Raw genomic sequence first — 13,637 nt, forward strand, 5'->3', positions numbered from 1 at the left:
TTTTGAATTGCCAGGAATTTTCGATAAAACGGTGAAATATTTACGAAAAGTTAAATGCAATGCTGACTTGGTAACAAATGTCGTTCAAGGGTGCCTTTGGCAAGATCTCATTCGTATGTATCCTGACAATAAAATTCGATTTCCAATTACATGTTACACAGATGATTATGAATGTAATAACCCACTCGGTAGTCATAAAAAAATTAACAAGTGTTAATGTTTTATGTTTTTATGTTAATATTCCTGTTTTACCACCTAATCTTCGAGCAAAAGTTGAAAATATTTTCATGTTCATGCTTTTCAATACCAACCATCGATTAAAATTTTCAAATAAAATCATCCTTACAAAAGCCATAGAGGAATTACTGTTCCTTAAACATACTGGAATAACTATATTAGTAGATAATGTCAAATATCAACTTTACTTCGATTTGATTTTACTTCAAGGTGATAACTTGGAAATAAATTCCATTCTGGGACTAACTGAAAGTTTTTCAGCAAATTTCTTCTGCTGATTTTGTCTAACGAAACATAAACATATAAATACAGTTTTTAATGAACGTGATTGCGTCCTTCGAAATGAAATAAATTATTCTACTCTCCTCGCAAAGCAAAATATTTCGATTTCTGGGATAAAAGAAGATTGTGCATTCAACCAGGTAGATGATTTTCACGTGGTAAAAAATTTTGTTGTTGATATGCAGCACGACATTCTTGAAGGTATTTTACGCTACGATTTTGCTCTTTTGTTAAATTATTTCATATATATAACGAAATTCTTCTCGCTCGATGAATTAAATCTTAGACTTTCTGGCTATCAGTACGGAGCAGATGATAACGTGAACAAACCTCAACCAATTTCAGAAAAGCATATTAAGAATGGCTGCATTATTATTTCAGCTGCTGAAATGCTGAATCTTTTTAGAAGTCTATATCTCATCTTAGGGCCCTTGGTACCGGAAGAAGACTCTCATTGAAAGTTGCTCCTAAAATTCAAAACTGTATTTGAAATAATTTTCAGTAAAACTGTTTACAAAACGACGCACAATTTACTTGATACTGTAATCTCGGAATACTTGTCAACACTTTCGACAATGTATCCAAATCATATGAAGCCGAAGCATCACTTCCTAATTCACTACGCTCGAATTATGAAAGCGATTGGACCTCTCCCTCAAGTAAGTTCGATCCGCAACGAAAGTAAGCACAAGGAGGGCAAAGAAACTTCACGAGTGTCAATCTGTAGAAAATATATATGCAAAATTATTGCCACCAAACATCAGCTCATTTTAAATCACAGATTTTTAGTTAAAAACGAAGATTCAAGTCTATTTGAATCTGGACCGAAAAAAATAAAAAGCTATGCCGACTTGCCGAATGAACGCGAATTCAATCATCTGTTACCATATTTTGCTGGAACGAATATACGAACGACGAAATGGATTAAATACCTCGGAAACAAAATTAAATGTAACAACATTTTAACTGTATTCCCTGAAAATGGTCCACAATTTTATCAAGTGCATTTGATTCTTATTTCTGATTCCGAGGACCAATTTGAAATCGTTTGTAAATTATTACATGATTGTTTTTTCAGGGAACATTTACAAGCTTACAAAATTTACGACGAGACAAATTATTCCTTCGCCGTTTTAAAATCAGATGAAATCATGTACAATACACCTGTTAGTGTTAAAAATCAATTGAAAGACGGTTTTAATTATATTGCCAAACACTGGATGTAAATGGATTTTTTGTAATAAAAAAAGTATGTTTTCGAAGTGCTAATTCTCATGTTGCGTATTCCTAAAAATATATGTAATATTACAATGTATTTTTACACGGAGAGAACTCTCTTACGAATATTGCACGACGGGCTATTACTATTTTTCCAACAGAATATGTTTTGGAAATATCGCTTGAGACTGGAAGTATTTTTTCACGAATTTATGAGTTTGTAGCAAAACGGTGCTGTGTGAAATATTAGTATAAGTCAACATACTAATTCTACAACAAGTGTATGCAACAAACGCTCCAGAAACATGACGAAAATGCACAACGCCTTTCTTTGCTGCATTTGCTCGAAATCCATGAAAAATCAGCATGGATTTCTTGCAAATCGAGCTAAAACGTAACGCGCAGGCGTCGTTAATTTCGTCAATGAAAGAAATCGAAACGCATAGGAATAGAAATCACTCAGCCTTCACCCTCGCGCCTTCGGCGCTTGGGCTACGGCTTCGTTCTTCTCAGTGCTCGACTCGTGCTAAAAACATTCGCCCTCTTCGTAAATGGGTCTGTCTTCCCCATGTTAAGCAATATACTATACTAGTGGGTAAAAATTTTTTATATGAACAATAAATATTTTTATATAAACTTAAATTTGCAGCCAATTTCTGTCTAATAATTGATCAGGATAACAATATATTTTTTTATATTTCTTACTAATTAAAAAGTGTTTATCAGACTCGCTATCGCAGTGCATAATCATTTCTCACAAGTGTAGAAAAATTTCTCCATTTAGTATATAAGAACAGTTCGCTTTATAACTCGCAGTGTTATAAGCGTGCGTTTATATGTGTACAGTTATTAAGTATGTGAATATATATGTATGTTAGGTTTAGGTTATATGCGTTAAACTCCGTAAATGTGTAGTTCCTAAGTATAAGAACCATCGAACTGTGCAATGAAAAGTGTGTTCCCTCTCTCCCAATCAGTGCATGAAATTACCAATACTTGTAAAGAAAATTTTTTTTTTTAGGATTTATATCCATCTGACCATCTTTTGAAAGTCATAGAAAATTTAGCAGACTGTTTTCTAAATTTTAGTGAACAGTTTTTATATTTTGGTTCACAGTTTATTAATGTTTGCTTAACTATTTTTGAAACTTTCAAAACAGTGTTTGTGAGAGTTTCAATTCCTTGTACTTAATATTCCTTTGACATTCGGTAAAGATTACACAGGCACACAAAAAAAATAATTTGTCTGTTTCTTGAACTAGACATATATTTTCTATAATATTATGGCCAGCTGAAACCGAATCTGAGCTCAGAATTGCTCCATCACCCTCAGTTTTTTTTAAATCGACCAAAACCACCCTTAAACGGACAAATTCACACTTCGGAGATAAAAAATAAATCAAATTATTTTTTTAAAAAACCGAATTTTACATCTACGAAACTTTGCTCCACTAACTCAAAAAAAGCCAGCATTGATCCAGCACCCCCTGAATTTTTTTAAATCGAAAAAACTACCCCTAATCTGTAGAATCAAATTCAGGAGGTAAAACAATAAAATAAATGTTTAAAAAATTTTATAACCAGGTATTTTTACTCCAGCAATGCAGAAAGAAAGCCAGAAATGCTCCCTCACTCTCTAAATTTTTTTTTAAATCGAAATAACCACCCTTAAATAGAAAAATTCAAATTTAATAAGTAAAAAATATTAAATTACTGGTTTTTTTTTAAAAACATGACCTTACATGTACGTAGTTTTGCTCATCTAACTCAAAGAAATAAAGCCAGCATTGATCCATCACCCTCTGAATTTTTTTAATCAAAAAAACTACCCTTAATCTGAAGAATCAAACTTAGTAGGTAATGTAATATAATTATATTGTATTACCTCCTAAGTTTGATTCTTTGGTGGTTTTTTCGATTTAAAAAAAATTTAGAGGGTGAGGGAGCATTTCTGGCTTTGTTTCTGCATTGCTGGAGTAAAAATACCTCGTTATAAAATTTTTTAATCAGTTATTTTATTGTTTTACCTTCAGAATTTGATTTTTCAGATTAGGGGTAGTTTTTTCGATTTAAAAAAATTCAGGGGGTGCTGGATCAATGCTGGCTTTTTTTGAGTTAGTGGAGCAAAGTTTCGTAGATGTAAAATTCGGTTTTTTATAAAAATAAGTTGATTTTTTTTATCTCCGAAGTGTGAATTTGTCCGTTTAAGGGTGGTTTTGGTCGATTTAAAAAAAACTGAGGGTGATGGAGCAATTCTGAGCTCAGATTCGGTTTCAGCTGGCCATAATATTATAGAAAATATATGTCTAGTTCAAGAAACAGACAAATTATTTTTGTGTGCCTGTGTTAGTGAATGTTTTCTAAATTTTAGAAAATAACCCGTGATGATTGTAAACCAACGATTTTTATTCGATAACAGATTTTATGTCCCGTCTCAAAGTGACAGACTAGTATACTAATGATTCACATACTTTTTTTCCGTGTATAGAAAAGATTTCGTTTACGTAATAATAAGACTAAGTTAATGTTGGTTTTTTGCGTTCGCTTATTTTCCCTGTATTTCCCTTTGCATTATTTTAAACTTGTTTTGTTTTGGCTTTATTTTTTTGTATTAATAACGAATTTTCTTAGAAATTATATGATTGCCTTCATAAATAGTAATTGAAATATTTAAGTTGTTTTAAAACTCAAAAGAAAGGTTTCAAGTTTTAAGATAAAAAAAATATATATAAATAAATTAATAGTTAACAACATAACAGAAAATTCGAAAAATGTTTTATCTAAAATATCTAGAATATTATCGACTCTTAACAGATCCAACAGGAAGTAATTACAAAAAGTATAGGTGAATTTTCAAAAACTGTATATGGATGCGTAGTATGAGCCAAAAATTCAGAACGTTCGCCGAACAAAAAAAAATTAAAATCAATTTCAAGACTTTTCTGTTCGCCTTTTTCCTAAAAATATATCAAAACATTGTCTTTCACTACACCTTACCAAAATCTATATTCGGTATGATGCGCTCGAACCCCTAAAACCACCCCTAACACATATATCGTATACGAGGCCATATATTGGTCAATTTGACGACTTTTCTGTTTTCCTTTTTTCCTAAAAATATATCCAAAAAATTGTCTTTTACTACACCCTACCAAAACCCATATTCGGTATCATGCGCTCGAACCCCTAAAACCACCCCTAACACATGTATTTTATACGAGGCCATATATAGGCCCATTTGAAGATTTTTCTGTTCGCCTTTATTTCTAAAAAAATATCAAAATTATTTCTTTTTTTATACTCAACCAAAATCCATATTCGGTATCACGCGCTCGAACCCCTAAAAACCATCCCTAACACATATATCGTATACATATATTGGTCAATTTACGACTTTTCTGTTCGCCTTTTTTTCTATAAATATTGATACCGGTCACAATGTGAGAATGAAGGTGACTGGGTCAAAGGGGAATGTAGGGTAACGTGTGAATAACTATAATTTCTGCGCAAAATAATATGGTGGTCCTGAAAAGGACCGATGGTTACAAGTGGGGGGGGGAAAGAGAAGTCTGGCGTGAGCGTGATAGATTTGCTCTCGAGCTACTCGATCCACCCAAGAATCAGACCCATCACACACAAGCGTAAAAATAAATGTTAGGACAACGGTCCTCCAAGCACTTGGGAGTGGTGAGCGTGGAAACGGCAGCAGACACTAGTGCCTTCCACTCGTGCACTTGTAGATTGTGCTGACGTACGGACGGATGAGTCCTATAAAGGACAACTTCTCGGAGAGGTTGCCTGGTTGACACGGAGATTCCGTTCGCGACTGAGTTCGGGGTTATCACGGCCAGGTCAAGGTCCAGGGTCAAGACCGTGGACCGTTTCTGATGGTCCTCAATCGGGAACAAGGTGCGCCGCGCTAAACTATATTTAGCACAGAGACGACGGCGCAATCTCTGCACCTTTTGGAGAGGTACAGAGCCGACAGGGAGAGGTGCACAACGCCCATAAGGGGTTACGGCGGTGAGTAAATCAGTCTCGGGCGTAGCCTCCGGGCTTTGAGTGACGCCGTCCTGACTGTCGGCTTCCTGGCGGACCGCTTCCAGACGGGCTGCTTCGTGCGCTTATGGGCCTTAAGTCACCTTTCTAGCACCACGAGAGGTGACTTTGCGTCGGTCGAAGGAATGTTACCCGTTAGCCCGGAAAGCGACGACGATGGCCCGGCTGTCCCAACCTGAGGGAAACTGGTTCAGACTCGGAAGGTCCCCGGGGGGCTTCAGGTCGTCTTTACCAGCACCTTCTACAGGGAGTTACGCGATGGTCCACGTGTTGTGGAACCGTAGGTGACGTCCGGGTGGCGTGTCCTTCCTCTTCTTCCAGCGGTGTCTATCTTCTTCTTGGTAGTTGGTCGGTAGTCCTGAGAAGGACTGGTATAATTCGTACGTAAAAATTTGTTGCCCTGAAAAGGGTAGATTGTGGGTAAATGAAGAAAAAGCAGTTTCGATTGGTATTATTTCTTTATTCCAAGACCCTTCCTAAGGAGACGGCACGAGCACTGGCTTAGCGGGCGGTGTCCACTTGAGTGCGAGAAACCAGACCGCAGAGGTCTTTTCACTTCGAAGGTCGAGAGAGTTCTGAGAGGGAGTCTGAGAAATGCGCGGTATTTACAGGCTCTGTCCGGGCTGAGAGCGCGAGTTTCCCCTTCCCACTGGCTGGGAGCCAATCAGCGTTCTCCGGTACAATTTTTATTGAATTCTTAATTATAAAATTGTAATGAGAGAATAAAATTTATAATTTAGTTTAATAATAATACGAAAACAAAATTTATAAATCCATATTAATTAACATTAATAGAATATTAAGCAATAAAATGTTAATTAATAGTTCGAAGGAGTTACTGCTAAAAGGAAAAAATAATATAAAAATTTATATGTAAGAAACTTTGTCTAAAATTAGAAATAAGGACGACGGACTGTTTTGGGTTTCCCCCAGTCGGCGTCACCGTCTCGAAACAAGACAAGGTTTAGGCCTCTCCAAATGTTTCTTACCCGGATTTATAATGTTTGTGCAACTTGCTTTCACCTTTTTCAGGTACAGTTTGCAAACACAAATATCCAAATCCGGAGTAAGTGGATATAACAATATATCCAAAAATGTTTTTTCATTACACCCTCCAAAAATCTGTCATTGCCATGACGTGCACGAACCCCTAAAACCTCCCCTTACGAGCGCGTCATGCCGAATATGGAGTTTGATAGGGTTTAATAAAAGATAATTTTTGTATATATTCGTTGAAAAAAAGGCGAACAGAAAAGTTGTCATATTCTTAATTTTTAGGGTTTCGTGGTCCCGGGCCGAAAGTCGTCCGTCGTACACTCGTATGGTTTCCATGGCAACCGCTTCCATAGCAACCATTACCATAGCAATCATTTCCATAGCAACCATTACCAAAGCAACCGTTTCCATGACAACCATTACCATAGCAATCATTTCCATAGCAACCTTTGCCATGGAAACCGTTTCCATAACATCTATTACCATAGCAACCATAGCAATTCACAAATAATGTAATTATAAATTATTTATTATATTTTTTTAAAGTTTTTTTTGTTTGGTAGATTATAGAAACAAATAAGTTCTCTATAACAGACATTAAACTGACTTTATATTTTATCGAATAGACTTTAAACTAAGCATAGACTGTAGTTTGAGTAAGTATTAAACTAAAACCTTAAATCGTCTAGAGATTTAAAAAAATTGACTTTAGAGACAGCAGACCTCAGATCAACTGGACATTTAATTAAAAGAGTTTAGATCGATTAAGCAACATCCCGAATAGATTGAAAATCGATTAGACATTCAATCGAATAGACTTTTGAATCGAGTTAACTTTATACTAAGTGGACTTTAAATCGATGTGAATGTCTTGTCGATCTTAAGTCTATTTGGTTAAATGCTTAGTCGGTTAAATGTCTCTTATGAAAAATCCCAAAACTTTACAAATATTTTACTTTAACTGAACAGTACAACCTTTTGTATTTTTTTGTTAACCATGTATTCAAGTTACTCTTTTCAATTTTTAAAAACTAACACTGGATTCGTGATCAGCGACCGCAAAAACACCTGACTAGTGATTTTCATGAGTTTTGCTCAACATTTTGAATTTTTTGTTCCGCCATATTGGATCCGCCATTTTGATTATTGAAAAACTGACACCAGACTTGTAATCAGCGACCCAAAAAATCCTAAGTACCACTGTATTTAGTATTTCATAATATTAATTTTACTTTTTTTTACGTTATCTTGTAATTCTAATGTTACTTAAACTTAATCTTCATGGTTTAATATCTTAGAAAGTATAGTTAATCGGACATTTTTGCAAAGGAAACTTTTTTCCTACATGCTGAAATCTACACTGAAAAAAAATTTATTTGATTCAAATACCGGTGTATTTGGTTATTATCAAATAAATATTTACTTGAATCAAATATTTCTTATTTGCTTCAAATAAATGGTATTTGCTTCAAATACTGAAATATTTGATTCAAATATTATATATTTGATTCAAGTAAATATTTATGTGATAATAACCAAATTCACCGGTATTTGTATAAAATAAATTTTTTTTTCAGTGTATCTAAAAAAGAAGTTTAAAAAAATTTAACCGAAAGCAATATTCAATACATTTTCTGCGGGGTCCTTTATATAAACATTTATTTGAAACAAATTATTATTATTTGAGTTACAATATATAATAATATATTAATATGAGAGTGACGAGATATGAATAAAAAGGAATATATTGAGCAAAAAATTTTAGGTTACATTACATAACTGTTACTTTTAAAGTGTCAAATAAGGTATATTTATTTTCATATGCAAAAGTCAGAAAAATTGTATTTGTTTCATTTTCAAAGTTGAAAAACTACTGGGTTTTTAAAATTTACTATTTTGAGGGCGTTTATTTAATTTTTAAAAATATAAATTTGCACAAAAAATGTAACATCACAATTTTTTGTACTTGTACATTATAGAGTACTTTTGTCGCTTTCAAAGCGATGGCTGGGCGTAAAAACATGATATCTCGAATTGGCGTTGAAAAACATGATATCTCAGATTAGCGTTAGAAAACATGACATATCGTCGTTTAAGTTGAAGAAAATGACACGTCGAAAACGAAATTTTTCTTTTCAAATTTCTGTTGGTACCACTGACGGCAAAATTTAAAATGGTTTGTTATATTACATTTTTTAAGAATATATGATGATATTAAAATAATAGAAGTAAAATCTTGCACTATACACATATAATTTTGAATATTTTACATGAAATTCGTTTTAAATCAACGGGATTACAATACTGTATTTAAATGGTCGTCTGTATTATTAATTACTTTTACACCTGTATGAGGTAACGTCATGAGTGGCAAATCCTCCAGGAAATGAATAATTGGAGGGTTTACTAGAAAAAATTTACCTAAGTTAATTTAATTTATTTAGTAATTGTGTTTAAAAAATATACTTTACTTACTCTCCATGATTGACTCTTTAAACAAATATTTAAACAACACCAATTGTAATAGAATATTTACAATATAAATATTTATAATAAAATAGAATTATTTATAAAATCACAGATTTTATCAATCTAAATATAAACTTTATAAAAAGCTATTTAACCTAATTTTTCTTTCAACTGACATATTATGATGCAAAATCATTTGTTTCATAAAACAGTTTCAAAGATTTGACACATTTTAAATTTGACGTTACGTTTCTATGAAATTTGCTCTCGGGTAAAATTCACCCAGTCAGTGGCGAATGTCTGAAAAGGCAAGTCAGGTGAAAATGTAAATTTTTTCCAAACCACTATAATGTGTTTACATAATTTGTTTGACATCTAATAAAGTATATATTTAAAGGAATCGTTTAGATTTCACACATTTCTGCATATATTTGGTCGCATTTTACGCAGTATTGAATACTGGTATGTACTATTTTCAATGTTTTTAAAAATATTAACTGTTTTTGACAGAACTAAAATTTGCAGTAAAAATAAATAAAAGCGACTAGTTTTCGGTACAAACTATTATTATTTAATTATTTATTAGATGCAATATTTTCAGTAAAAAATGCTTTTGATGTTAAATAATCAAAAATAAATCTTTAATAAAGCAAAAACTACCATAAACATAACCAAAAATTTTAAGCAGCTAAACACCCTTTCACCGTGGAGCGTCATATATGTATTCTAATATTTACTGATTTTGAATGTTTATTTTTTAGTGTTTTTTCGTAAAAATGTCTCGTCCGAGAACTCGGAGTGTGGCAGCTCTTGAAGAGCTTTATAAACATGGAGACGTAGAGGAGGAAGAGAGTGCATCCGATAATGCTAGCGATACAGATGATGCTGTGGACGAAGTAGCTGAGAGTTCTCATAATTCAGAAACAGACGCTGAGAGTTACACGGAAAAAATTAATTCAGTATATTTTACAAAACTGTGACGGAGTAGCGGATACAGCTCTTTACGAAACAGAGTTTTGTAAAATGTGATGGATATTTTCGGATAAACTACAGAAATTTCATTGTTTATACTGAATATTTCTGAAGTTTATCCTGAATATTTAGTGACATTTTACAACACTCAGTTTCGTAAAGAGCTGTATCCGCTACTCCGTGATAGTTCTGTAAAATCTACTGAATTAATTTTTTCCGTGTATGGTAGTTCAGATGAGGAATCAATGGAAGAAAAAGAGCTTGACGAAACCATGGCGGCCCCTCTCCGCAAACCAGGACGGCCATCATTTCTGCGTTCAAAAAGTGGCACAAATGGTCTCTTTCTGCTCCTGAACAGAAGGGTAGAAATGCACAAGTTTCATATACGCCTGCGCCTAAAGGTGATGCAATGTATACCAGATCTCCCGTGGAATCTTGGGCTATCCTGTTTTCTATTGAAATCTTAGAAATTATTCTCAAACATACTAATGAACAAATAAACAGGCGAATCGGTGAACTTGAAAGAAGGCAAATGGTAATTGATACATCACTTCTCAAAGTTACAGACATTGTGGAATTAAAAGCTGTTTTTGGATTATTGTATTGCGCTGGCGCTCATAAATTAATTAAATGTAAAACGATGAACTGGTGGAGTGTTCATTCCATGCCTTTATTCAAAGCAACGATGTCAAGAAATCGTTTCACATTTTTATTTGATTGTTTACGGTTCGATGACAAGAATACTCGAAACGAGAGGAAACCAATTGATCGCTTCACGCATATTAGAGAAATTTGGGATTTGTTTATTGAAAGGTGCAAAAATAATTACGAACCGTGTAAAAACATTACCATTGACGAACAACTGCTTTCCTTTCGAGGTCGTTGTTCTTTCAAAATGTATATACCGTCGAAACGAGACAAGTATGGTTTGAAAATTGCCTCTATGAATGATGCGGATACTCACTACATGATAAATGCGATTCCATATTTCGGAACTGTAACTGAAAGGGTAGAAAATGAACCTATTCCTACCTACTATGTCTGAAAATTAAGCGAACCAATCTATGACACAAACCGTAATATAACTTGTGATAATTAGTTTTCGTCATACTCGCTTTTTGAAATGATAAAAAAGAGTACAATTTATCTTTAGTTGGAACGATAAAAAAACAAAAGAGAAATTTCAGCTCCATTCAAAAGTGTGCCGAAAGGTACCCCAAACATTCGATTTTGTTACTCATACAATAAAACGTTACTTTCTTACAATCCGAAAAAAAAGAAATTTGTACTGGTTTTATCATAATTCCATCGTGCAAGTAAAGTAGACGAAGAATCTGGTAAACCGGAAATGATCCTTTTTTACAATCGAACAAAGGGCGGTACAGACAGCTTTGATCAAAAATGTCATCAATATACAGTGGCAAGAAAAACAAACAGGTGGCCAGTTAGAATGTTTTACGGAATGCTCGATCAAGCTGGCGTAAATTCTTTCGTTTTGTTTAATTTAAATCAAGATAACAGGCCAATGAAAAGATTAGAATATTTAATGGAATTGTCATTGCAACTTGTTCATCCCTATTTAGTAAGAAGATTGGAAACTCCAACTTTGCGTGGAACTCTGCGTTTATTGATTCAAGATTTTATAAGGCCCGAAGATGTACCTGCGGAAATTGACATCAGGCACGATGTATCTGATAATAAAATGACTAAGCAGAAACGCTGCTCTTTGTGCCCGTCTTCATTAGATCGCAAGACTTATTTCAAATGTTTGCAATGTGATAAGCCAATGTGTCGAGAATATGCGGCAAAGATTTGCTTCCAATGCGCAAACTAAAAAGTCAAAATAAAATCTTTGTAATTTGACGATTTTAAAAACTAACAACAATTTCATTGTAATATACCCATTTTTATAAATTGATATTTTTTAACGTAATAAAAAAATTTGTTAAAACAATTTCTGTTGTCGGTTTATGTTACATTCATCAATTTTATCAACAACAAATGTTTTATGCCGTATAAACAAATTTTTTTTTACAAAATTTGGGATAAACTTGTTGACTGACTTTTTTGGCTTCTTTAAAAAAGGGGTATTTTCAATCTTTCAAAAAAAAATATTTTTTGGAATTAATTGCAAAACGGCTAACGCTATCTTCAAGATAAACTTTTCAGCTTTCCAAAAACCACCTATAAAATGTTTTTCCATTCTTTTTTACAAAAATAAAAGATTTGGAAAAAAAAAATTTTTTTTTTCAAAATTTTTGGAACACCGCCTACATTTTCAACTGTAACTTTTATAAATTAAAAAATATCACAAATCTTACAAAACCATCGCATTTCTGAGAAAATTTGCGATTGGTTTAAAAAAAATTGTCTTCATTGATTAATTTCAGTCTAAAATACAGTCGATCAAAGATGCTGGGTTAGGCTAACCCAGTCAGTGGCGTCTGCAACTTTTTTGAGGGTTAATCAAACCCTTTTTTCAAAAACGCGACGTGATGGGAAGTTTTTGACTCCAGATCCATATTCAACACGAAAAATCCGTTTGGAAACACTATGTCCAATTTTATTCGCAAAACCCATGCAGGGCAGTGTTATAAATTCGACGCTAGATTTAAAATTGGTCCGGGGAGTCTTACATTGGGTTCTGGGTCCAATTTTAAAATTAACTTTCAATTTCTAATCTGTAACCCCAAAAACCCTCGAAGACGCGATTTTTTAAATTTACATATTTGTAGAAGAATCTTGGCCCCTTCACCTCTCTAAGATTGAATATGTGGAATTTTCACTTTTTTCATGTCAGAATTTTTTTTCACTTATTAATAAGTGAAATCAACTTTTATATAAGTGAAATATTTACTTTTTCATGTGTGAACTTGTTTTTACATATCAATAAGTGAAATCTACTTATAGCTAATTGTGAGCTTCGGAACGTCTTCTTCGGCCAAAAATATTAAAAATTTACCAGATTTACTTGAAAACTGTCCCTTGGGGGTTTTTGGGGTCACTGAATGCAAATTTGAGGTCAGATTTAAAAAATTCAAAATGGCAGACTCAATATGGTGACCCAATATAGCGGAACATTTAAAAATAGATTCGATTCGTTCAATTATCGTAATTCGGGGGTTTTTGGGGTCTATAAATCCAAATTTTTAATTGCTTAAATCTGACCTTAAATTTGGATTCAGTGATCTCAAAAACCCCCAAAGGACAATTTTCAAGTATATCTAGTAAAGTTTTAAATTTTTTTTGCCGCCATATTGTGTCCGCCATTTTTAATTTTTTAAATTTCAATAAAAAAAGTGATCAAAAGTTGCTAAAATAGCCATTTTTTGACCCTTTAGGATTCATTTACTAAACATCCTGACGTGATGGGACATTTTGGAGGTCAGATTCGTTATTAGCAC

General features: G+C 33.3%; 1 protein-coding gene across 1 annotated transcript; it reads left to right on the top strand.

Annotated features, from left to right (window-relative positions):
* Window positions 1-1,094: 1,094 nt before the first annotated feature.
* On the top strand, window positions 1,095-11,278 carry LOC127282111 (piggyBac transposable element-derived protein 4-like). Its single transcript, XM_051306195.1, has 3 exons — window positions 1,095-1,178; window positions 10,023-10,220; window positions 10,592-11,278. Exons 1-3 carry the CDS (start codon window positions 1,095-1,097, stop codon window positions 11,276-11,278), a joined length of 969 nt encoding a protein of 322 aa, XP_051162152.1.
* Window positions 11,279-13,637: the final 2,359 nt, after the last annotated feature.

Source organism: Leptopilina boulardi, unplaced genomic scaffold (assembly GCF_019393585.1).
Source record: "Leptopilina boulardi isolate dan_hultmark-lab unplaced genomic scaffold, ZJU_Lbou_2.1 LbouV2_280, whole genome shotgun sequence".
Classification (NCBI taxonomy): Eukaryota; Metazoa; Arthropoda; class Insecta; order Hymenoptera; family Figitidae; genus Leptopilina; species Leptopilina boulardi.